Source organism: Cygnus olor, chromosome 5 (genome assembly GCF_009769625.2).
Source record: "Cygnus olor isolate bCygOlo1 chromosome 5, bCygOlo1.pri.v2, whole genome shotgun sequence".
NCBI lineage: Eukaryota > Metazoa > Chordata > Aves > Anseriformes > Anatidae > Cygnus > Cygnus olor.
Genome location: NC_049173.1, coordinates 33890835 through 33916015, shown reverse-complemented (window position 1 = coordinate 33916015; position 25181 = coordinate 33890835). Strand labels below are relative to the sequence as shown.

Genomic DNA, 25181 nt, shown 5'->3' with positions numbered 1-25181 from the left:
CTAGAGTAGAATAAGAATCGTTATGGCAGGGGATTGTATTGAGTATGGTTTTCTGTGGCCTGATGGCAACTACACATCTTGGGCAGGAGTGTGGCGGTATGCTGCTCATACAAAACTGCACGATTCTGGTACTGTTTTAACTTTGCTAAGGGTGGTGGCAGGTAGGTGTAACACGTGCCTCGGGAGCTTGAGTGCTGCTTCAGGGAGGTGATGAAGGAGTATTACAAACCTCAGTGTTTCTGTAAAGTAAGTGCCATCCTCTGTGATACACCAGTGATGTGTGAGGTTGTGACTGGAGGCCCTTATTGCCCTAACCAGCCTTCCTCCTCAGGCTGACACTTGAGCTGAAATTGGGTAATCCAAAAACGTGTCTTTGTGCTTGAAGCAGTCTGAGACTTGGTTGCTTTCTGTCCTTTTACACCTTTTTTTAGTCAAAATTCACCCATTGGTCCCAACGGCGTTTGTTAAACTATCTGCAGCGCTGACAGGCTTTTCAAACAACCATATCCATGGTCCATATCCACGAGTCCAAAGCATAACAGAAAGGTATTTATTGAGATTCTTCATCCAGACAGGGGATACACCAGCGAATGATCCCATATCTGTGTAATGATCGCTGTGTTCTGGTGTGTATAGGTGCTTATGGGCCTTTCTTTCACTGTATTTGTGATGCCTTGCAGGCATCCCTAGGACAAGGTTTTCCCCAGCAGGCTGTGTATGTTGGCTGGGTGGTGGCCCCTCTAGACAAACAGCTTCTGAGCAGGTAGCTTTTAAATAGCAGGTTTCAAGATTGAAGATAACCAGGCTGTATGGTACTGGTGGCAGTGCTGATGATCAGTCCCATTTGTTATTTTTCTTACATGTTTTCTCTGGGTGCTGCTGGAAAAGAATTGCTCTTTGCGATGGCCAGGTGAGTGTTGCTAAAGTGCTTAGATAGCCTCCAGAGGGCATGGAAAGAGCTACCGTTTCAAAGTAAATTATTTTTATCTCAGTCTGTCTGCAAGTACCATGTGTATTTAAACAATTTCTTGCCCAATGGACTGCAGAAGGACCAAGGCCTTGGTTGTATTAAATTTCTAGACTCAGAAAATAGAAAGAACGCATTGAAGTCTTTTATCTATTTTTCACACCAGACTAATGCCCACCTCTGTATTACCACCCTGTAACTGTTTGGGTGTCTTCCATATCCACATGGAGGAAGGACCGACTTTGAGGAAATAGTTTCTGACACGTTTCTGTCCCATCTCTTTAGACAGTGACTGCAAAATTGGCTTCTTCTGCCTGACAAATCTCCAGGCAAATAAAGGCAGCCTCAAGGCCCCATATGTTTTTGAATAATGTAAGTGATATGCAGAGACTCAGACAATGGTGTGTGTGCATCCCTGTGTGGAAGGGGCTTAGCGCAGAAAGATTAGCAGCATGCTTTGCTTATAACCAGGCGTTTTGTGTCTGCTAATCCTAGCATCATCCTCGCTCAGGCTTTGAAGCCCATGACGACAGGGCATGAAACACTTGGCTTTTGATGCATGTGATGCTGCTTATGCATATGAAAGGGGGACCTATCAACTGAAGTATGACTACTGGAGCCCCTGTTGTGGCAGAAAGGTCCATAAATAAACAGTAAGTAGGTGTGCTTATGTTAGAAGTGCACAGAAAAAGGAGCTGTCTGCAGGAGCTGCAATTTTTGCTGTGCATTTGAAGGGGCACTGGGAGTGTTTCTGCCTGCTCAGCATCAGTCAGAGCCACAGTGACATCCCAGGTGTGTGAGGCAAGGTAGCAGCGTGCTCTGCTCCCCTCCCCTCCCTTCCTGCTGGGAAGTTGCCCCTCGCTGGTGGCTGTGTTCCACAGACATCCTTGATGCTGTTTGGCAGAGAGGCTGGACATTTTCCCTCTGTATTGGGGGGGTTTTACGGTTCAGAGGGTACGGGGAAGCTGCCCTTGTTGCTGCCTATGCCATGTGTAGGCTTGGTGTAAATGGGAGTTGTTGTTCTGGGACTCTTGAGCTGACAGCTTTCATTAAGGCCAGCGTGTTGAGATGTCTGAAATCGGCAACTGACTCGTGATGCTGGCATCGGATGAAGAGGCCTGTTTCCTCAGTAATGAGCGCAGAAGTGAATGCAGTCCCTGGAAACTCAAAACCTCTGAAAATCCACTTTGTATTGGCGCACAAAGCTCTTAAATCTGAATGGTTTTAGTCGAATTTTTGCACAAAAGGAGGGGCAGGAAGAAGTATTTCAGCTGATCTGGTCTGGCTGTTGTTTTTACATGAATGTCTTGATTTAAAAAAAAAAAAAAAAGAAAATCACCAAAACCAAAGAACAACACAAAACTGTAAAAGTGCCTGGGCCTCTTCTTCATTTAGAGATGATGGAGCGAGCAGCATCATATCTAATCGGCATTGTTCAAGAATGGGATCATTAAAAATGGGAGAAATATTCCAAGTGTAGGCTGTAAATACTGCATGAGGTAGTTCTTGAGTCTTTTAGCATCCTTCCCGCAAGGTATCTGCCCACATACCTTACAGAAAAGGATGGTAACAGAGTAAGACAAACAAAACATTGGTTTCAAGGCAGGCTGTGTCTGCACTGGGGTTGAACTTTGTTTTGGTCTGAGATTGACGGAGATTCGCTTCAAAGCTTTGCATTTTCTCTTGCATACAGCCTGTCCATACGGGAGATGATCAGAGTTTTAAAAATCTGCATCTACTTCCCTTTCCAACTTCAAAGTAAATTATCATTGAGTCCTGATGGTCTTTTAGAAGAGATCAAATGCGTACAAAACATTTAAAAATTCCGAGTGTGGGAGGGTGTCAAGTCTGCAGCACTAGTTCTGATCAGCGATTCAATTAGCATGATAGGTATTTGCAAACACTCGCTGCCTGGGAGAAATGGATCGATGGTCCCAGGCTCTGGGAATGAGAGGTGTAATATTTGCAAGTGTTTTCATGACCAGTAGATGGGAGGTGGAAGAGTTTCTTTCTGTGTAAGTTCTGATATAGACCAAGATACAAGTATTTATTAATACCACCCCTGTCTTTCATCTGAAAACTGGTCTGAGCAGTGAATGAAAATGCTTGGAAATAACATAAATTCTGCCAGTGACAGGACAGTGAAACAGAGAGAACTGAAGAAGAAGGATGAGATAAGGAAGAAAACCTTTTTTTGTTTGGTTTCTTTTCTTGGGAGATTAGAGGGAGAAGGGAGCACTAGTGGTGAGTGTATTGTCCAAATCTATGTGGACAGGCTCTTGCATCCTGACAGATGCTAGTGGCAGGATGTTGAGAAGGCAGTATGGTGGAGGCAGGAGGTTTGCATGTCCCTGTGCCTCTGATGTTCTTGTTTGCTGATACTGGAGTAAGTCAAACCTACTGCTTTGGCACAGGTACTTCTGTGGCTTTGCAAATCCAAGGCCGTGTGGCTGGCATTCTGGCAGCGATATACTTGTTGGCCAGCTCTGTGCTGGATGGATGCCATTCTGCTCCCAGCTGGATGCTAGACCAGGTGTTGGCTTGCCCAGTGGCATGGTGTTTGGCAGTGAAAAACAAGGAGAGCCATTTGTCTGGGACTCTGGTATAACTAGTTGTGTCCTGGGGTGATCCTGAAGTAGATCCTGAAGAGCTGCAGTATGTACAGAAACAGCAGAGCAGGACAAAAGTGTGTAATTTTCGCTTGCTGCCCCCATCCTTTCCCCAGGAAAACCAGTCCTCTAACCTGTTTTCCACGTCTTCCATGTGAACACCACACAGGGCCGGCCTGCAGGAGCAAGAAGGCAGGATGTTGTCGAGACCAAAGCCTGGCGAGTCCGAGGCAGACCTGATACACTTTCAAAACCAGTTCCTGGCAGCCAGAGCTTCACCTGCAGTGAAGATTGTGAAGAAAGCAGACAAGAGAAAGGGGGAGGAAGGGAGCACAGATGTTGAGAGACCCCCACTGCAGGACAGCAAGGATGTAGTGATGCTGGATGGTAATTTCCATTGTGGGGCTCCTTGAAATACTTGGTTTCTCTCTGCCTTTCTGTTCCTCCCTTTCACCTTGCTGTTTTTTTTCCTGCATATATTTCCATTGTAGTATTCTTTGGTCTTGGCCTTGTTTGAAAATGCCCTTGTCCAATGTTACTATGTCCAGTAGAAACACCTTTCCAACACACTGCCTTCATCTACATTTATCAGCTGTCTGTGGTACCTTGCCAATCACAGAAAGTACCTCTTGCATTGAGATGTGTACTCATTGGACTCTGGATGCTTATTTTGCCATCTATCAAGACCCCAACTTTCAGCCAGCAGATCTCTCTTGATAAGCTTCCTTCTTGTGGTTTTGTTTTCCTCTACCAGTAGTAACACTTCTCACGCACGTAATAGTCTCGGAAGCTCAAGGTGCTTTCTTAAAAGCAACAATTTAAATCTTACAGTGCTTGCTTCTAGGTAAGAAAATGTGATCCCAGTTTAGAGTGAAAAGAAGGCCTTGACTAGCTTATGATCATACTAATCACTCACTGTTGGAGCTGGCAGTGGAACTGTGCTTTTCTGTGCCTGAACACAACCTGCAAGGACACTAGTTGTTTCTGTACAGCCTTGTTTCTTCCCTTAAGATTTGCAGTCAGGCCTCAGTACCCTTTTCTGCTTATGCAGCTCTTTGAAAAAACTTCAGTGCCAACACATAAATAATAAAATTCTTAAACATGTTGCTCTCCATTATCCAGTGCAAGTCAGACACAGAGGATTCTTATTGTCTTACTGCTTCCTCGTCTGGTTTGTTTCTCATCAGAGCAATAATAGGCAATATTAGGGAGAGTTTGGTTTGATACTTATTGTGCAGTAATTATACTTGAGTAACCTGGCTATTTTTTTTATTTCCCCTCTACAGATTTTCCTGATATTCTCCCAGCTCTAACTCCTGGTCCTCCAAAAAAGTCCAAGATCAAAAGTGCCTCTGTCCACTTTGAGGATGAAGATCCAGAGGAAAGACTTGAGAGTCATGATCGACACATTACAGCAGTCTTCAGCAAAATCATTGTATGTCTAGCTTTCATCTGATAGTCTAGTGGTTTTTGAGTGCTATGAACTGAGCACTGGACAGGGATGAAGGGTTCTGTTGCTGCTTTTTATTTCTGCAGTGTAATGAAGCAGTTGTAGCACTGTAGACCAGTGTCCTGAAGCATCCTGGGGGAAAAAAAGCTTTTTTGGGTGTATTTTTGCTGTCAGCTAAACATGGGTTTGAATCTGCTGTCCAGTCCAGACCTCCTACAGATCATGCTGCATGCATGCAGGCTTGTGCTCTAGTGTGGGTTTGGGTGAGGTTCTGCATTCTCTGAAGGGGATGTTCTCATTGCTCTACATTGGCCCAGGCTTCCCTTCATTTGATTCTTCGTGTGGTTTGTGGAGCTTGGCAGCACAGCGTTTTGGAAGATAGCCTCACCTTGGCTTCAAGTAAGCACAAGGTGTTCTGAGCCTGACGGCTACGTAACAGAAAGCTTGTGAGCTGCAGAGCTGAGAGTTTAGCCCACTCTTAACTAAATAGTATAAACATGTGGGGCTGTTGTGATGGTTTCTACAGCATTTGATTTTTTTTTGCCGTAGGAACGAGACACGAGCGCAGTAGCAGTGACCATGCCAGTGCCCACCGGAGACCCGTTTCCCAGAACATTTCATCGTTCTGAGATAAAAAGTGAGGTAAGAGTGGGACCAACTGTTCTACACTACCTTCATTAACTATTAAGTCTTCTCCACAACAAAGTGCAATGCCTGGTGACTGGTAGGGCTAAAAATAAGTGACTTGGCATGCTGGAGATAAGGAGTTGGCTCAGCATTGTTCTGGCATTGCCTCCTTAGTAAAGGAGAAAATTCTCCTACCAAACTGCCATCAAACAGGCAGTCCATACCCTGCAGTTAAATAACACTGGAATTCTTCCAGTTTAGGAAAAAGGCAATCCCCTTCAGCTAACTTTAGTGAGAAGGATCAAATCTGCCCTGTTGTAAGAGGGCGTGTTCTGCCTTGTTTTTTTCTGAGAAACAACTTCTGTGAATTTGCCTGTCAGGTTTGTGTAAGTCTGTACTTAGTCAAGTTGCCCCTGATTCTTCCTGAAATGACATTTGAATGCGGTTGTACAGATTATTTTTTGCAGCTTCTTAGATTTTTGACATAAAATTTGTTCTGAGGCTGTAAAGCAGGAAGCCATGGTTGCTATCATCAGAATAGTTGTAGTAGTAGCAAGAGCTGCTAGCTGAGTAGGAGTCAGATACTGGGAAATGGAGTGCGATTGATAGCTGTGGTTGCTTTGAAGAGAGAGTTGATTTTGAAGGACAGCTCTCTTGAGAGGAAGTAGTAGTACTTTTTAAACCTACCAGTTCTGTTTACCTGATGCAGGAGTACACAGTAGCTACTAAATGTTAAGATTGCCTTTTAAGCTCCTTCTCTGGACTGGGGACATGCAAGAGTCTTTTTTCTTTTCTCATTTTTTTTTTTGCTTAGTCTTTGTGTTTCCCGTGTATCAAAAGCTGTTCAGAGCCTTGCCCTTCCATCGCCTAGGCAAGTAGCACAGTAATTTAGTCAGGATTATTTTAGCACCACTTGCCCACTTCTTACTGTGTAAATCTCTTCACCCTGCTGCTCTCTAATCACCTTATAAGAAGCCTGTTCCAAGCATGTGGTGAGCACAGTACAGCCCCATTTATCCTCAGAAATGCAAAGTATTCAGCTATGCAGAGCTTCCAAGCAGCAGGAAAGCTGGAACTGTTATGTTTGGTGATATTTTAGGTGTACTTGCCTGGTCTGAATTATAATTAATCATCTTCTCTCTCTAGGTAGAAAAAACATTCAGGTGTTTTGTCTTTCTGTCCTAGCATTAAATTGTATGTTAAAAAACGGAATAGCACGCACACAGAAAAAGGCAGGTGGCTGCCAGCAGCTTCTCTTGTCGTGTCCCAAAGTCTGATTCGAGGGTGTCTTTAGGATCAGATTTACATATTTGTTAGTGCCAGGTGTGCGGGGGAGTCTGAAAGGAGTGGTGACACACGGCTTCCTTGTTTGCAGGTGAAGGTGGGATCTGGAAGAAAAAGCATCTTTGCACAAAAGATGGCAGCAAGAAGGGCTGCTGAAAAGGAAGCAACAGCTCCCTCTGCTGCTGAGTGCGTGCAAATAAGATCAGCTCCTCGGGATGCCCTGGATCCTGAGGGATCAGCAGAAGAGGCACCTCGCCCTGGCAACAGGGATGGTGAGTGGAAAAGGTTCTGCTTATCCAGTCTACTATATTTACATAGTCTTAATTAAACCTTAATTAAACCTTAAACTGGTGTCATAACACCAGTGCACCTTATCTTTAAATTAGGGAAGTGCTATTGTCCTTAGTTCAGACATCGCAAAGTCACTTGGAATGTCTGTGGCATGGCAAGGATTTGAAATGGTCAGAGACCCAAATTAACATTCTAAAAATTGGGTCAGCTTTCTCACTAATTTTCTTTTCTGTTTTTTCATAAGGCCAAATAGATTTATTTTTCAAGGTTCTTGCCCTCCTTTTCTTCTGTCTGTCACATGTGAAGCATTTCTTGTTTCATCAGTAGGTTTTGCGGTTTTTGGGGAAGGGTCCATCTTGTGCACAATAAAAGTGTTCAGGACCCCTGATAAAGGTTCCCATTGCTACCTACCTGGAAGTTGAAAGCTCAGTCTTCCATCACTGGATGCTCTGCCATGAGACTGTGGCTTTGCTCTATAAGGAGTGTTGTGAGGCAGCGCTGATGAGTCAGTGCCACCTCCAGCAGTTATTTGTCTGACAGCAGTGTGACAAGGAAAGATGAAACCAATTCAGGTGGTACCTGCAGCTCCAGGCTTGTGTGTGCGCATGCACGTCTGTGTCTTGAGCAGTCCCCTCTGCACAGGACTACCATATGTCTGGGTTTTTCCATGATATCCTCTTTTTCACATTGAAATGGATGCTAGATATCATTCAAAGGTTTTCACCATTTGGCTAAGGATTCTGTCAAAGAAATGGTAAGAAAACCCTCAGCATGCTGTGTAGTGCATGCACTAATCCACCATCCAGGTCAATCGCTGTTTGCTGTATACCCTGCTACAATTGTGTCTGTGTACTTCTGTCTGAGAAATACCAAAGGGAAACACAGCAGCCCCATGGCTGTGATCCCCTTGAAGTAGAACACTTATAAATGTAGTAATACAACAGAAGGATCAGGAAATGGCTTAGCCTCTGTAAGATTGCTGGGGAAGGGTTTCTGTGAGAGCATTGCTAGAAGCAAGAGGAGAAGCGGAGTAGCTCCATTTCTTGTAATAAACATTATGCTCAAGTTCACCTTTTGTTGCTTCGCTTTACAGAAACCAAATTAATTCTCTCTTGTCCCTCCCCAACTCCTAATGAAACAAGACAGAAATGGTGTTTTGTCGTCACGTGAGACAAAAACCTGAAAGCCCAAATACTTAGTTTCAAGATAAACTAAACTTTCCTCCTAACAAAAAAGGTGTGTGTGGATTCTGCTTGGTAATGACGAAATCTAAACAAGCTTATAATGCCAGAGACTTAAATCACTAACTGCTTTCTTTGCTGAATCTTTTAGGTAAAGCTGATGACTTTTTCACCACTCAGCGGCCTTGTATCATAACAGGAGAGGGTCTTGGAAACCAAAACAGTGAGCAGGAAGCTCAGGCTATTCACAAAGAGAACTTGGAGAAGCTGCAGTCCATGTCCCAGGAAGAGATCCTGCAGGAACAGGAAAAGCTTCTGGCTCAGCTGGGTATGTGCTTGTCAGGGTGAATTCACCTCGAGTCACGGAAGTTTACTGAATTTGAAGGTGTCTTGAAATCTCAACAAATTCACAGATCAAAGATTGGAGCTCGGGATCAGCAGTCATTGCACATGGGGGTAGTTTAACTTCTGTGTCCTGTCAGTAGCTTATGAGTAAGAATCAAGTGTGAAGGAATTTTAAGAGTGCTTATTCTTCAGTGAGAGGGGGCTTACCTTAGGATTGTCTAAGACCATTTGCTGTGGGATAAGATAGTCCATGCACTGTTACTTTGTGCACCAGATACCTGGTTACATATACATGTATTGGGGTCCTAAAATGTAATTCTCTGATGCCCATAAGAAAGGTGACAGAATCTTGCTTTTCTAACTTCACTTTATAACAATGGCATGTGTATGAAAAATACCTTGTTCATGCACATTCTTCTTGTGACTGATTTGTTGCCTTTGCTCTTTGTTCCCACCACTCAGCCTGTCAGGGTATTAGTGAAGCAAACACTTAAGGATTTTAAAAAGGGTAGGGTACATGTTAAGTATTTTTCAACAATTAATTATTTTTTAAAACAGCATATGTATTTGTGTACCCTATGGGTTGAAGTTATAGATCTTTCAGTCTTTGAGGCCTGAAGTATACTAGGGGTTATTTTGGTATTCTGAAAATATCTGTGCCCAGGGAATCATGCACAATGAAGCAACTCCTAAGCTAAGTGGCCTGCTTGTGAATGAACTTGGGAACTGGACAGGTACAGACATGTGAATTAAGGAGACTTTTCCTCCATATTCAGGAGTCAGAATAATTTGCGGGTGTTTATTGCTGACCAGTTTCAGAATTCACCTCTTAAGCATGAAGTAAATGAGACTGCATGGTGTGGATTATGAGGATGGGTAGGGTCTTCAAACTCTTACAGTTGTCACTATTTTGTTTTTATCTATGGGTAGAAATAGTAGGGTTTTTTTTGCCATACTGTGCACAGATTTATATAATTGGTGACTTTTGATTAATGTTTTTATGAAATAAGGCATGTAGCCTCTTCATTGCTGCATACAGTAAAGTGTGGGAAAGTGAGAGCTCTGCCTGCATTCAAGAAAAAAATACGGATGCTTTAATGAGACTGGGCTGAATGCCTCTCCCTCACTGAGGGAGGCTTATACTGCATCGTAAGAGCATGCAGCAGTCACAAGTGTGCGATAGATCCCTGCATGCTCTTTAAACTGTTCAAGAGATGAGGCAGTTGTTTCTTTTTTTTGGGGTGACTTCTCTTGGGTACAGAGAACTTCTGAATTGCTTGTCCGTTGTCCTCCAAGGAATAAATAACCAATGAAAGATATATTCTATTACTTTACACATCCCTGACATGGTTTATCAAAGTATCTCTGTATGTTTTAGAGAGGTAGTGCACAGGCTCTTGCTATTTGTCTCAGGCATAAACATCCCAACACCATCTTCTACATGGAGAATCATCTTCCAGAGTGAGAAAGTGCACTCCATCAAAAATGATGTGGTGTATCTGTAGCAGGTCTGAAAGTTAAATGTAAAAGTCTCCTGACACTTTCTTGTTTGAGAGAGGAATCTTACCTGTCCTTCAAAACACCCCTACCTCCCAAATGTTCCTCTTCTCCAAAGCATGAAGAGAACGACCACTTATGTTTTCTGGATGTTATTAGACCATAATTAAGTCTCAGGATGTGGAATCTGTTCAGAATGAACAAGATCTCCTTCTCCTAACTTAATATGGAGACCGTGCACTGCAGTTCTAGTGCAATTCAATACAGCAGGTAATTCTTTTCGTGGTGTCTGTTCTGTGTACTCTCGTAGCACTCAGAACTGAACAATTCACAGACAGGGTAGGCAAACTGTCAGACCTGGCTTCCTCCCATAAATTACAGACCAGAGTTCTCTCCATAATGAATGGTCTTGTATGGCTGTGCCTTTTTCAGCAGCAGTGAGGGGGAAAGAAACAATTCTGGTTTTGTTTGTAAGTCAGGAGAATAAATAGATTTTTTTGTTGCTGCTTTACCTTGAAAAACATTTATCATCTCTCTCTCTAGTGTCACCTCACCAGTCAGTTGTCCCCAGTTTACATGCTCAGGAGGTCATAAAGCAGTTAAGTGCCTCAATTTGAAAAGAAGTGACAGCTGGCACAGAAGAAGGGCGTATGTGGAATGGGAATGAAAAGACTAAGATAAATAGTAAGACCTATAGGCGTTATCAAGTATTTTGAGACTTTCTGTCACTTTTCTGTCTCTCTCTTTGTCAATACTTGCAGATCCCAGTTTAGTTGCTTTCTTAAAGTCACGACGTGGTGTTAATGTAGGCCAGAAAAACGAATTAAAAAAGGAACAGAACAGACCGGAGGAGTTTGTGGAATCTCCGACTGTGCCTCAGCATGGTGCAGGAGCATCTCTTTCCATACAGGAGTCAGGTCTGGAAGAATCTGTAAGGAAGGAAGAAAATATGAAAATGGAAATGACAGGTAAGAAACAAAGTACATGTTGTTAGCGTTCTGAACGTAAATGTAAGGTTTATATAGCATTTGCATCAATCCAGATTGGAGTTCCTCGGCACTTTGTTAATCAGTCAAATCAGAAATTTATCATGATATTTATTTTTTTTTTGAGCTAAGGAAAGAGCATCCTTGTCATTTCTAGTTGAGCTCCATAGATTAGAAGCATGATATGCTATGTAATGGAGGTGGTGAGCTATGCCATGGGAGATCTTGCCTTGTTTTGGGAATTTGCCCTGAGATTTCTGTTCTTACGTTCCTTTGGAAGGAAAACATGTTTTAAACAGTAAGTGTAATTGCTTTTCTGTTCAGTCATGTAAACAGGGAAACGGAAGAGTGTGATAGGTGCAGCTGCTGCTCAAATAATTTCTTTTAACTGGGACTAGGTGGAGACAGGAGGTTGTTGGGTAAATATCTCTAAAGAGAATCACTGATGTGCTCACAGGATAGCATGAAGATGACAGTCAATCTCATTTCAGTGAAATTGCTCATATAGCACATGTATGTCTTATTGTGACGCTGCTCCTGGTGGCCCCGCTCTGTGGCTTGTATCACAGAGCCCATGAAGTCATTTCAAAGTTTTCCTTTGTGAGCCATAGGTGGAAGGAAGTATTAAGGTATAGAGAGTTCTGCTCTTTTGGAAAAATTGCACAGAGCTGTTGCCTTTTATGGCAGAACGCTATAATACTCAATTTTGCCATTGGTTCTTTTATCTTGTATATCTTGGTGATGCAAGGGAGTGGTAGTGTGTCAAAAAGAATGAAGATGTGGAAGTTTGCTGATGGAAATCTTCATTTTAGCCTTCAAACTGGCAAGAGACCTAAGTGTGTGTGTACACTCATATCAGAACTGGGTCCACTGAACTTGCCTGCCTGTGAATTTCTGCATGTTGTTCACATCTCTTATTTCCTTTTCTAAATGACATAAGGAGTCTTTGATGGGTCACTAGGGGAAAGTTTTACCTCTTGCTTAATTACCTACTTGTACGTGTTGGCTTGTTCCCGTGTTCCAGCCAGGCTAAGGAAGCTTGCACTGATGCTGCCTGTGTTGCTTCTGCAATTTTTGTGCTTGTATGAGAAGAAAGCTGCTTTGTCCCAGGCGGTTAGAGCAGCCCTTATATTCTCATGGCAGACAAAAGGAATTGTTTCTCCCTTATGTTTCTGCTATTACTGCTGCTTTCCTCACTGCAGTTTTTTTTCTCTTTAGTCATTTCTTTTTCTCTGTCATGATTTTAGGCTCTCATTCTCATAATTCTGAACACTTTTGTTTCTAGCGTGTATGAAAGCGACATCTCTCCTTCATTAGCATGCTTTTTCCCAATTTCATGTTGATCTTTGGCTTCTGATGCATTCTTTGTGTCCCAATGCAACGTGTGGACTGATGAAAGAGGCCTCTGAATCCCTCTTGGATTTCAGCTTGATGTTTGCAAGAGATAACTGTTTACCATTTCCTTGATGAGGGGGATGAATCTATGAGTGTGTATATAAGTGCAAGAGAAGGAAAGATGATTAGCCTCTTATTGAAGAAAACACCTCACTGAACAGTCCTTTTGCTGTTTTTCCCCAAGTTTTACTTTTTCACCAATCCATGTTAATCAAAAGAACTGTTTTCAATGCTTTTTTCAGAACAGTTGAGTGCACAAGTAGCACCTGTTTAAGTGGCATTCCTTTACTCACCTGGGAGCAATAGGAGGAGTGGGTTGTTCAGCTGTAAAGACTGAACAAGATTGTGGTAGTGCTCTTGGGAATAGCCCAGCGTTCAGAGCATTGCACGCTGACAGCATATTTTGCTTCCCATGGAAGACTGTAAAGGAAAGAAGAAACAATTTTCTTGTGATATTCAAAATAACAAAGAAAGCACGAGAAGGAACATCATTATAAAATGAAGGGAAGCCTTTCTAGCACCTGAGTTTATGCTTACAGCCTGCCTATCCTGGCTAACAGGAGACAAAAATATCATGAACATCCCAGCAGAAATGGTCATTCTGAGTTTCCTCAGCAAGAGGAGGATAACAAAAAAGAACATGATTGCTCAAAAGTCAAACTTGCCTCTCTAATAAGATAAAAGGCCACTGTTTCTAATAAACAAGATAGTGAGGTCTTTATCTAGCAACTTGTAATCTTATCAAATCAAAAAACAAATCCTGGCATCAAGACAAAAGGGAAAGCAAACAAGAACAGGAAGAATTTGTTTGGTAGCCCTTAATTTAATGCAACTCTGAAAAAGTTCAGTACAAATGTTGTATTCAGACTGTCAGCTTGTGTTTCTCTAAAGGATTTTCTCAGTAACTGAACAATCTGCTGATGCCTTGGAATATATCTGTCTTGTTGACAAGATCATAATGCTAAGGGCTGATGGTAATATGTGTAATCCTATTCATAGAACGATTAACTAATCACGGAATGATTATCCAATGTAGTGATTAATGGAGGAGAAAACAATTTATTGAATTACAAATGTCAATAGATTTATTTTTTTCTGTTGATTTTATTTCCTCTGGTTTTGCACCCACCACCCACAACCATTCCACTTACTTACATATCAGATGCTTTTTCCGTCTCTTCAATTAAAATGTGTGCTGAGCCTTTGGCTGAAATTCTGTGGAACAGCTTTCTGGCTGGAGAAGATAATGCTGTGCTTGGTTCCTTGTCTGACTCAGTATCACACTGATCATAAGGATGAAGCTTCATCCTAAAAATGATAAGTGCCCTTCCTGAAAGTTTATCTGCTAATTGGTAGAAAGTAAAGGTTGGGTTTTGGGCCAGTTACCAGCAGGGAAAGATCTGATGAAAGAAGAGCATCTCAGCTGGACTTACTGTTCCTTAATAGAATCACACAATGGTTTGGGTTGGAACGGACCTCAAAGATCACCTAGTTCCAATCCCCTGCCATGGACAGGGACACCTCCCACCAGACCACGTTGCTCAAAGCTGCATCTAGCCTGGTCTTGAACACCTCCAGAGATGGGGTATCCACAGCTCCTCTGGGCAACCTATGCCAGTGCCTCACCACCCTCTGAGTAAAGAATTTCCTTCTAATATCTAATCTAAATCTCCCCTCTTCTAGCTTAAAACCATTCCTCCTTGTCCTGTCATTGTCTGCCCATGTAAAAAGTCCCTCCATCTTTTTTATAAGCCCCTTTTAAGTACTGAAAGGCTGCAATGAAGTCTCCCCCAAGCCTTCTCTTCTCTAGGCTGAACATTTGCAACTGTCTCAGCCTTTCTGCATAGGAGAGGTGCTCCAGCCCTCTGATCATCCTCATGGCCCTCCTTAGGGCCACAGCTCCACACCTTTCTTGTGCTTGGGGCCCCAGATGTGGATGCATTACTCCAGGTGGGGCCTCACATGGGCAGAGCAGAGGGGGACAATTCCCTCCCTGTGCCTGCTGCCCACCCCTCTGGTGATGCAGCCCAGGACGCAGTTGGCCTTCTGGGCTGCAAGCACACGCTGCTGGCTCATGTCGAGCTTTTTGTCCACCAGAACCTCCAACTCCTTCTCTGCAGGGCTGCTCTCAGTGAGTTGTTCTCCCCATCTGTCCTCTTGTCTGGGATTGCTCTCTCAAGTACAGCACCCTGCACTTGGACTTGTTGAACCTCATTAGGTTCACTTGGGCCCAGTTCTCAAGCTTGTCCAGGTCCCCTTGGATGGCATCCCTTCCTTCTGATGTGTCAACTGCACCACTCGGCTTGGTGGTGTCTGCAAGCTTGCTGAGGGTGCACTCGATCCCACTGTCTGTCATCGATAAAGAAAATAAACGGCACCTGTCCCAGGACAGACCCCTGAGGGACACCACGTGTCAGCAGCCTCCACCTGAACATAGAGCTGGTGACAGCTGCGGATGCAGCCATCCAGCCAGTTCCCTATCCACCGCATAGTCCACCATTCAAATCCATCTCTCTCCAATTCAGATTTCCTTGCAACAGAAGACCAGAGCACTAGGATTAATAGCTGCAGTGCAAATGAATTTTGGACGTGTTTTGCTCCAGTAGGAACGATGATCCCACTTTTTGTGCCCTCAGTCTGCCTGCTCCTCTCCACGTGTGTGATTTCTCTTGAGATAGCAAAGACTTCTTAGTTCATTCTTCTCACAGCAGTATGGGATGGTTTCCTACTAGCAAAGCATTACCTTTGCTGGTGTTTAGATAACTTCCAATTAAATCTCTCCTGTCCCTTCACTTGGGAGATTCTTCCTCATGCTGATCTGTCTCTTTCCTAGGGCAATTCTTGTGATGACAAGCATAAATGTCTTGCTTCTCAAATTATTCTAGTCAAAGCTCCTTAACAAGTTAAATCAGTAGTTTCTTCCTTTAGTGTTTGCACCTCTGAAATTCTTGTTCAACTACCCAGTTTCCCCACTGAGCTGTTTCTCAGGCAAGCTGTGTCGATTTTTACTTGTTCTGTTTGTTTTCCTCCCAAGCTGATCTCCTCAAGTCTTTAGAGGGAGACACAGAATGAAGAGCAGTATTGGAAGTCCTGTGGAAGCATGAGTGTTAGCACTGGTGCTCCCGCTGGTGTATCTAGGCTGACTTTGTACTGGCATCTTTAAAACTATGCTGCATGACAGGCCAGTGATTTGCTTGGACCTACTTGCGTTACTACTTCTTTTCAATCATTTCACATCTTCCCTAACACTCCCTTCCTTAAATGATATTCGTTTGCTTTCTTAAAAGTAGGACTGATATTATTTTCTGCCCTGGTTCTGATCACTTTGCTTAATTTGTATCCTGACTTCAGTTTTTCACTAAATTAGCAGTCTGTTAATTTCATTACAGTGCTGTTCACTTCCTCTTCTAGCTCTCATGGAAGACGAAAACAGCTTTATATCTTTGATGTTTATGCATTAGCCAACAGTCAGGTTGAAAATTGTTTTCTTATTTTACATGAATACTATATTTGATGCAGTTTTTAAGCCAAATAGTTTGGCAAAGAGGGAGTAGTATTTTCTTCATCTTTGCTTTCAAAGGTAAGGCTGCTATTTTTTTTCCCCCTCAAAGATGATGATCTGCCTGTGAAGCCGAAGAAGGAATGGGTTCACATGGACAATGTGGAGTTTGAGAAGCTGGAGTGGATGAAAGATTTGCCTTCACCCCGACAGAAGAAAACCAAAAAGGTTTAAAAGCAGAAACATTTTTCATGTTCTTGAGGTGTCTGGTTCATGTTTCTCAGCAATAACAGTTTTGAAGTTTTCATAAACTAGTCCTCTGGTTACTTAGTCTGAGAGATTTTGTAAGAATGAGAGGTCCCTCAGTCTTTTCCACGGGGTGGGATGATACGTATCTCTTTAGTCTGCAGCGCTCAAGACAGCTACAAAGTGAGAGTCTAGCAACTGTTATCTGTGATGAATCAGGTCTGAAAACTAAGAAAAAAAGGAAAGAAAATGGAGTAAACTTTTAAAAAAAAAAAATTTGAGGTCTGATCTGAGGAGTTTGAGGTCACCTTCCAGGAGTTGATTTAAGAAGTGGAATTTTAAATGGTGAATAGAGTACAAGGCACTAGAAATAATCTTTCTCCCTCCCCCCCCCCCCATATTAGGGAATGCAAGCTCGATTCAGCTTAAAGGGAGACTTGATTCCTGCAGACGCTGATTTGCCTACTCATCTAGGCCTGCATCACCATGGAGAAGAGGCAGAGGTAGGTGTAATGAAGCAGAAAGGAAGGAGCACACCCATTTCCATTTTCTGTGTTTAATTTGTCAGATTCCTTTTGTGTCAATCCTTTTTAGTGACAAAACCCTCAGGAAAGTGTGGATGTATGGTTTCCTTTTGAAACAAGCTCCTGAAGAGAAGTTGGGTGTGCTTGCATTAACTTGCTTTGTGTGTTTTTTTGTTAGCTCCATTAATGCTTTTTCTCTTTAATGCCATTAAGGATCTGTAGTGTTGAGAAAAAGGTACACATACTTCCTATTCTTAAGAAGTAGTTTTCTTCCATATGTCATCCATCAGAATCTCTTCCATGATTGATGTGAAACAGCAAACAACATTGAGTTGCAATTTATCTCCTGTTAGGCACTATTTTACAGCCAATCTTAATTTAAGGGGCCTGTTTTTGTCTATAGTAGCTTTTGTTTTTGTTTTTTTCTTTTCCTTCCCCATATAGAGGGCTGGTTATTCTCTCCAAGAGCTCTTTCATTTATCTCGCAGCCAAGTTATTCAGCAGAGGACGCTGGCTCTACAGGTCTTGGGTCGTATTGTTCAAAAGGTAAGCCACTTTCCATGGAACTCCTCCCCATAATTCAGATTTGCAGTGGATCAGCATCTGTGTTTTCTGGTGGTAGTTGTTTGCTTTCTTCTGTTTAATGAAGGGGAGCAAAATCAACTGCAGGGTATTCTTTTTACACTGAGGGTCTTGCTGTTAAAAAACCTACAGTGTTGGGAGAAAAACTGAGTTTCAGGTTTTTCTGCTGGGATTTGCTTTCAGGTGTTGCTCAGCAGCAGTGCTGCAATTTCAGTTTCTTGTTTCTTTGGACACAAGTTGGTTTTTTGGGGTTACTTCTGTGGTAAAACCTATCCTTGGCAATGACCCTTTCATTTTTGTTGCCTGAACCAGCTACATGATGTGCTTGTTCTGTAGGTGGTGAGAACGAACAAGCCTACTCTTACAGTGACGGGCATAAAGCAGAGTGAATATTTACTTCTATGCACCTTCCCACCTAACTCTCTTGGGGGAAGTACTAACCTTTCCTCCAACAGCAGTGGAGGCAGAGAAGAAACGGTGTGGTTTTGAGAAGAAAGGTGGGGCAGAACAGGATGAAGTCATGAGATGGGTCCAGACTCAAGAAAGATGGGTTCAGACTTTTCTGAAATAAGGAATTGGAGTTATGCCTCTCTGTAGGGTGAAAGGAAGAGAAAATAAAGAACATTTTTTCTTAAAACTTCTGTGGGAAACAGCTGACTTGCCTCCTTAATTATTATTATGGGATGGTTGTGGACTACTCAGAGAAGGTAGCCCAAGACTGACCTAAGCAGAAGAGGATTTCTTGTCCCCTAAACCAGATGGGAAGTATGCCACTGAGTTTCTGAAATATCATTGGAATATGAAATTATTCAATTAGGAGTTTAACTTTTTTCCTGCGTTGGCCCTTGGGTCACAGAATTGTAAGTGGGGAGAGATGTTTGTAGCATGCCAAACAGGGTGGGCATTCTGGTGGATTCCTGTTCTGCTCTTGGGGGTGAGTGACCCTCCCTCCCCCTGTGCAGAGTGGAAGAGTAAGCACGTAATGCAAAAACAGGAGCCATTTATCAGTAGGTAATGTTCCCTAGAAAGGCTGCCCTGGACTGTGGAAAGTTTGTATCAGTCAGTGATGTGCTAATGTCGGGTTGCATAAGACTCCTAACTGTAGTGATAACAGCAGGTGGTCATAATGTGGCTCAGGTGCCCAGTTTCATAGCGTCTGCGTGGGTTTTACTGCATTGCTGGCTTTGTAGGTCTTTCAGGATCTCTGAAGTCCTAAGCATTTTGTCAGCCTTTTCATATCACTGCTTTGAACTGGATGATACAAAAATTACCTGTCCCAGGAGGTAGTTCTGAAGTTTCCTTGGAGAACACAAGCAGAGCAGCCTGTTGCGCTGACTACACGCAGTTTAGCTGCTTTACAATTGAAATTGGAAGAGGCAAAGTGCAAAATATCAACAGCTTTAACACTGGCTCTGTATGGCATACCTTTCAGGCTAGGGCTGGGGAGTTTGCATCATCCTTGAAGGGCAGTATTCTGCGTCTGCTGCTTGATGCTGGATTTCTCTTCTTGCTGCGCTTCTCGTTGGATGATGCAGTGGATAATGTCATGGCAGCATCTGTTGGTGCTCTCCGGGCTCTACTGGTGTCACTCGATGATGAGGTGAGAAAAAATCATTTAAGTGCCCCGCTTCAGTTTCATACTAAACTGTTTACAGGAATCAGAATGAAAAGACGTGGTAAGTAGTTTCAGCAAAGTCTTGCTGGATGGGTTAGCTTAATTGTCAATAGAATGCTATTGCTGTGCTTTGTGACAGACAAGAGGGTGTGTTATCCGAGTCTGAGCGATTCAGTCATCTGTTGTGTTTGAATTAGCTCTGCCTATGATTAAATTCAGTGCGGCTGCTGAGGGATTTTCTCTTCCTTTTTGACACCTTTACAATCTAGATCATGTCGCTACTAATAAAAGTGTACAATTTAGTCTTTTTATTTTTATTTGTAATATGGTCTCTCATGTTGTCAGCTTCTTTGTGTAGTTTTCCTGCTTCTGAACAGATTAGTGAACTATATTCTCCCTGCTTTCCCTCATGCCTCACAGTAGTACTGTTCTCTTTCCCACTCATTGTCCATTATTCATTGTTCTCTCATACTTTTCTTTCACTGATAAATACCTCGTTTTCCCTTCTTACGTGTTTTATTTTCTCCATGATGCTTTTTCTCCTGTTAGAAAGTTGAAACTTCTTTTGGATGTTCAGAGATACTGGACAGCCCTGAGCAGCAAGATTAAAATGTCTTCCTGGTTGGACAGAAGCAGATCATTATGGACAAAGCAGGTTACGGCCTGTGTTTCAAGTTCCTTTCATGAGAGCTGCTCCTGTGATGCTGGAAAGGGACTGGTGTTAGAGAATAGTGGTTAGATCTCAAGAAGCCCACCATAACTTCTCCATTCCATCAGAGCTATCCCTAGTGGAAAGGCAAGGGAAATGAAGGATTGGGTAGCTTTCTCCACATCTTGCTCTTTTTCTAAGCTATCACCCTAATGGTGTTCTGTTAGTTGAGTGCTGCCCACCCGTGTTAGGTGATTAATGCTATAAACCATCTTCTTAATGTGACTTTTTTTTTCTGACATTACTCTGGCTTACGTATGTCCGCAATGCTGTGATTCTAAGATCAAAACTTGTGCTTTGCTGTCTTGTGTAAGTGGGAATTGCTAAATCTCTTGCCAAAAGCAACACAGTAAGTGTTGTGTCAGTGTATTTTCTTGTTTGGAGGGTCCTTCCTAGAGTCTCCTGCTGCTGAGCTTCAAAAGGTCCTTGAGGAAGTGGCAGGGTTGGAAGTCTAGCCTGCTGCTCCAGGTTTTGTAAGACAAAACAGGATTTATCCCCACTATACATGCAGAAGATCAAAACACATAAATATTGTACTACCTAAATGTTTTGTCCATTCATCAGTGTCTATGGGAAGCATCGTCTTCTTCGTTTCCTTTGAAGACCAGACACAGATACTCTGTTCTGTGGTTTTCTTTCTATTGCTTGAATGAAGATTATAGGCCAAAGTTGGTATTCCAGGTGGGCATGTAGCATCATCCTATAAAGCCAGGTCTCTTCTGATTATATCACTCACTCATTTCCCAACTTTATTTAATATTGTTTTTTTTTTAATGTCTGATAATAACTTGCACTTTAATTTGAAAATTTTCAAAAAGGACTCAAGGTTTAGTTGAAGCCTGCCACTTCTTTTCTGACTAATGTGGTAGTTATTTCTGATTACCACTTCAGGAAATGGAAATTTAAAGCAGTTATTAAATAGTGCAAGGATTAATTTAAATTGTCTTTCATATTCTAAAACATTTTGGGGAAAATAGGTCTGTGGGCACAATCTCCTCTCCGCAGAGTTGAAAGCTGCAGTATACTGCAGTATTGCCCTAGAACTTCAGGGTATTTGATACTGTTATTGGTTGTGAACAAAAACGCTTTTTTTCTTTGCTGAAGCTGAGGGTCATTCAACAGAAAGCCAGACAAGCATGAACAAATATGTTGGGTAGTGTTTATTTTAATATAACAATTTTTACATGGCCATTCTGTGTTGTTTGTGACCTGAGTTCCACACAGGTCTGGAAATGGGAATAGAGCCAATAAATGCCAAATTCCAGTTTAATTTCTAGACCCCTCAGTGGTTATTTTATTTAATTTTTATCTTAAATTTTTTCCACTTAAGCTGCATTTCTGTTCCCTGTCTAGTGAATTTAATTTACTTCACAGTAATTGCTTTTCATGGTTTCCCAAGTGTCTGTAGGTCATAGGTTAAAATCACTTCCCTGTAAAAGCATTTCATCCCACTTGTATGTGCTTAGAGTACCCTTTACTGTGTTCTCTTTTCCTGGGGTTAGGTGGAAATCAGTAAAGCATTCTTGATTTTTTTTTTTTTTTTTTTTTGTCTTCCATGATAAATCTTTGTGTGAGAATTTTGTGTGCTTTTACTCTCCTTATAGAAATATCTCGATTGGACTTTCTCATGGTACCAAGGGATGGCTGCATTCCCCTTTGTCCCCAATAATGAGGAGGAAGAAGAGGAAGAAGAGGAAGAATTAACTGGAACAGAGAAGTCTCAGAATAAAAAACTAAAGGATGAAAACAAGCCAGATCCAGATGTGGCCCGATATGATGTTGTAAAGGTCAGCACAGAGCTAGGTCTGAAATCTTTTTAGGAAAATAGTCTCTCCATGGTAGCTAGGCATGCTGTTGAAATGTGTACCCTTCTGTGTATACTACTAATGTTCTGAACAAAACTTTTTTTTAAACAAACTTGCTGAAAGGTTGCATGCAGACATGATTTTCAAGTTCATTTACTTGAGCTAAAAGTGAAATGGTTCTAGCCACTATTGAAGTGTCTATATGTGCTGTTGTGAAGCTAAGCAGGAGCATTACAGATGGGTAGTTCTGAATTAGTTAGATTTGTCCAATGACATCTCTTTGTGTTTGACATAGGGTGGCTACTTATCGTTTCCCCGATATCGTTTTTCATGTTTGCCTCTCTCAGAAAAAACGTTATAATATTTAGAAGGAATTCTACATATATTTAAGCCTAATCCCATATCCCTGATATGAGATCTAATAGTAATCTTTGTCATCTCAAACCCAGTCCTGGTGGAGCTGATGCAATTCTCTTGCCTGCAGCAATTGTTAATGTCTGTGATCACATCACTTAATCCATATGCTTTAGCCTGTATCCAAATGGCAGTTGCTTATAAACTCACTGGGCAATTGAATTATTGTACTGGGGCATCTGTTCTCAGTTAGTGAGTTCATGATTTCAGATGTGTTCTACTATGTTACACTGTTTAAAAGGCTTAATAAAAGAGGTGTAGATAACGATGAGGTTAGTTTGTCATTCTGGGAACAGTTACATGGTTCAGCATAAAATATATTAACTTCTCCCAAGTGGCCTGAACTCAGAAGAGACTTGGGATCAAATTCTGCACTGTTCCAGCTGTTGTGAAATTTCGTTTCACATCTGCTAATTGTTACAACCCAATTACTCCACATGTTGGAAAAATAATATTGAAACTAGCAGCTGAATTCATTCAAGCATAGAACCACAACCTTGCCTGACTGCAACTCTTTTTTTTTAAAAATATCAGTTCTATGAACTCAGGCGGCATTCCTTTTCCTGGAACTAGGAATCCATAACAATGTCACTTATATTGAAGATTAGTTTCGTAGCACAGTCACTGATCACGGCCTTCTGCTCTGTGAACCATACAAAATCACATGATCTATCTGCATCTTTCTCTTCCTCGTGCTAAATAAGAATTGGTGTCTGTTTTCTGCTTCTTTCAGCTTTCTCTGATGTAACAGAGACTATCAACACTAAAGACAGAATACTGCGTTAGATGGAGGTGGTAGATAGCCAAAATGAATCAAAGAGCATGAAAACCCTTTTCAGCCACATGATGTTTTCGTATTCCTTTATAGGGGAGGTATTCCCTGTTACTTGCAGTTTCATACTCTGAAAAACATAAGTATCCAAAAACCCTGCTGGTGGCCTTATTCAGTACAAAAGGTCTCTCTGTTTCCCCAGTGGTGATTTTGATACTTTCTGCAGAAAATTTAATTTAGGCTGCTTTTCCCTTCCAGCAACTGTTCAGCGAGATTCTCCGCTGTTCAGAGAGCTACCATTGGGAGTATAATAGATATTTTGTTTCTTTCCCTTTTAGGGACTTTTGAAGACACGGATCCAGCACCGGCTGAGGTACATTCTTGAGGTGGTACGACCTGTTCCAACAGTAGTCCTGGATATCCTGCACATCCTTACTCACATAGCGAGGCATTCCTCTGAAGCATGCAGCCAGGTAAATTTCCCATTGTACAGGAGTTCAGGAATGGTAAGGAAAGGTTTAAAAAAGGGAGGAAAGACGCACATGAAGTTATGGCAAGGAGTTAGAGAAACTTGGGTATTCTGTCTGTCTTGCCGCTGGAATTGCATTTCTTTAGTTATTTGTGTTGCCTGTTATTTCTCTGCAGCTTCTTGACTGTCCTCGGTTGATTGACACCATTGTCAGGGAATTTATCCCTACTCAGTGGGATCCTCATGTGGCTGAACCAGGGTGTTTACTCACCAGTCTCCATGGAGTTGCTTGCTCCACTGCTATGAAGTTCATCAGAGTATTGGCATCTGGAGGCAGAAATGCAACAGCTAGGCTGGTGAGTGATTCTTACAAGAGTTTTTCTGATGGCAGCTGCCATTGTTCTCTGTGCCTTGCTTCCTAAGTAAAGACAGACAATTAATTGGAGGTGACTGAGCTGAAAGTCTTGATTCAGACCTGACGAATGCATGTGAAACTGGGAGAGATTGTGTCAGGACTCCTGTTGCAGTCCCACTCTGAGGTAAAGGGAAGCAGTAGGGCCACTAAGTTGATTAGGGAGTTGAAGCATCTGATGTACAGGGAACGGTGGAGAGTGCTGTAATTGTTTAGGCTTGGCAAGAAAAAGCTCAGGATGGAGTGTGTTTTGTCATTGTGTGTGATGTTTTATGTGGGAGGGACCGAAGAAAACAGAGCAAAACTCTTACCCTTTCTGGTGAGAAGCAATGGGCACAAGTTGAAATAAGGACATTCCAGATAAACTTAAGATTTTTTTTTTCTGCTGTGGAGGTGGTCAAACCCTTGAACGAGTTGCCCAGAGAGGCTGCGGACTTCCCATCCTTGAAGAAATTCAAAACCCTACTGGACCCAGCCCTGAGCAACCTGCTCAAGCTGACTCTGCTCCAAGCACGGGAGGACTGGACTAGGCAATCTAGCCCTTTCTGACCAACAACTATTCTGTGGCTCTATGAGCCTATGAATATAGACTTGCCTATGGTTCAAGCACAGCATAGCTCTTAGCAGCACAGTCTCTGCTCCATTAGATGTGTTCTGCCAGTTGCAAACCGTAGAAATCTCTTGGAAGACAGAGTGTGAGTTGGAATAAAGAAGCTGAAATAATCATTGTGAAGAAGGTGCATGTGTGTGTTTGGAAGGAGTTGCTGACAGTAATAATGCTATCTTCTGTTACGTACCAATAGAGGAGCTGTCTCAAGCTTTTATCTGCTTTTTTTGTTCTGTGTAGTGCAGCTGTGCAAAACCAAATAGCACAGCTGAGTGATGCTGACCGATAGCAGATGCTTAGAGCACACATTGGCAAGTAGTGCTCTGTCCTCTCCCATGTCCCAGCAGCTTAGGACTTCATAAGCCAGAGGTCTAATTTGTATCCTCGTCTTTTACAGCCCTGGTTGAACTTTCCTGCCATGAATTTGTCTTAATAACTCTGAGGTTATTCACCAGTATTTCCAACCCCTCTTAGCTACTTCTGGACAGATTTTCCACTTCAGAGATAATTGTGTTCACTCATATAGGTCATCACACTAGTGCTATAAATACATAACATCTACCCAGAGTGGCACACGTTGCAGTGCAGTGAGCACCTCTTAGGGTTGTTAGTTCAGTATTTTTAATAGCATCTAATAAATTACCATACAGGAAAATGCTAGCATCAGCAAGAGAATACTAATTTCTGCTATAAAATACATAGAATAATATGCTGATAACAGATAGTGGGATATTTAAAGGCTGTAGGTAGTGGTAGGAACATAATAGAAAATCTCTAAATTTTACACTTCCACGCTTTGTGTACTCCAGATGTTTCGAGGTATGCAAAAATTGTTTACAAGGTTCCTGCCCCTCAGGCTTTGGTTCTGTTGTGCTCTCATATGGCTCATTGCAGG

At 42.2% G+C, this 25181-nt stretch overlaps 1 protein-coding gene across 5 annotated transcripts in view; it reads left to right on the top strand.

Moving 5' to 3' along the window:
• The window catches only part of RPAP1 (RNA polymerase II associated protein 1), a 46637-nt gene that overhangs the window by 471 nt on the left and 20985 nt on the right, over nucleotides 1-25181 (top strand). For 4 of the 5 annotated variants that reach the window (XM_040558682.1, XM_040558680.1, XM_040558678.1 and 1 more), the window contains exons 2-14: nucleotides 3746-3963; nucleotides 4863-5011; nucleotides 5576-5668; nucleotides 7029-7209; nucleotides 8561-8737; nucleotides 11013-11219; nucleotides 16244-16359; nucleotides 16782-16880; nucleotides 17346-17447; nucleotides 18916-19083; nucleotides 21412-21594; nucleotides 23137-23271; nucleotides 23444-23623. In XM_040558682.1, the coding sequence (XP_040414616.1) occupies nucleotides 3774-3963; nucleotides 4863-5011; nucleotides 5576-5668; nucleotides 7029-7209; nucleotides 8561-8737; nucleotides 11013-11219; nucleotides 16244-16359; nucleotides 16782-16880; nucleotides 17346-17447; nucleotides 18916-19083; nucleotides 21412-21594; nucleotides 23137-23271; nucleotides 23444-23623 (1980 nt within the window). In that variant the 5' untranslated portion in view covers nucleotides 3746-3773. Of the gene's footprint in view, nucleotide 1; nucleotides 3546-3745; nucleotides 3964-4862; nucleotides 5012-5575; nucleotides 5669-7028; nucleotides 7210-8560; nucleotides 8738-11012; nucleotides 11220-16243; nucleotides 16360-16781; nucleotides 16881-17345; nucleotides 17448-18915; nucleotides 19084-21411; nucleotides 21595-23136; nucleotides 23272-23443; nucleotides 23624-25181 lie in introns of those variants that run through there. The other variant, XM_040558681.1, reaches the window with a different exon arrangement.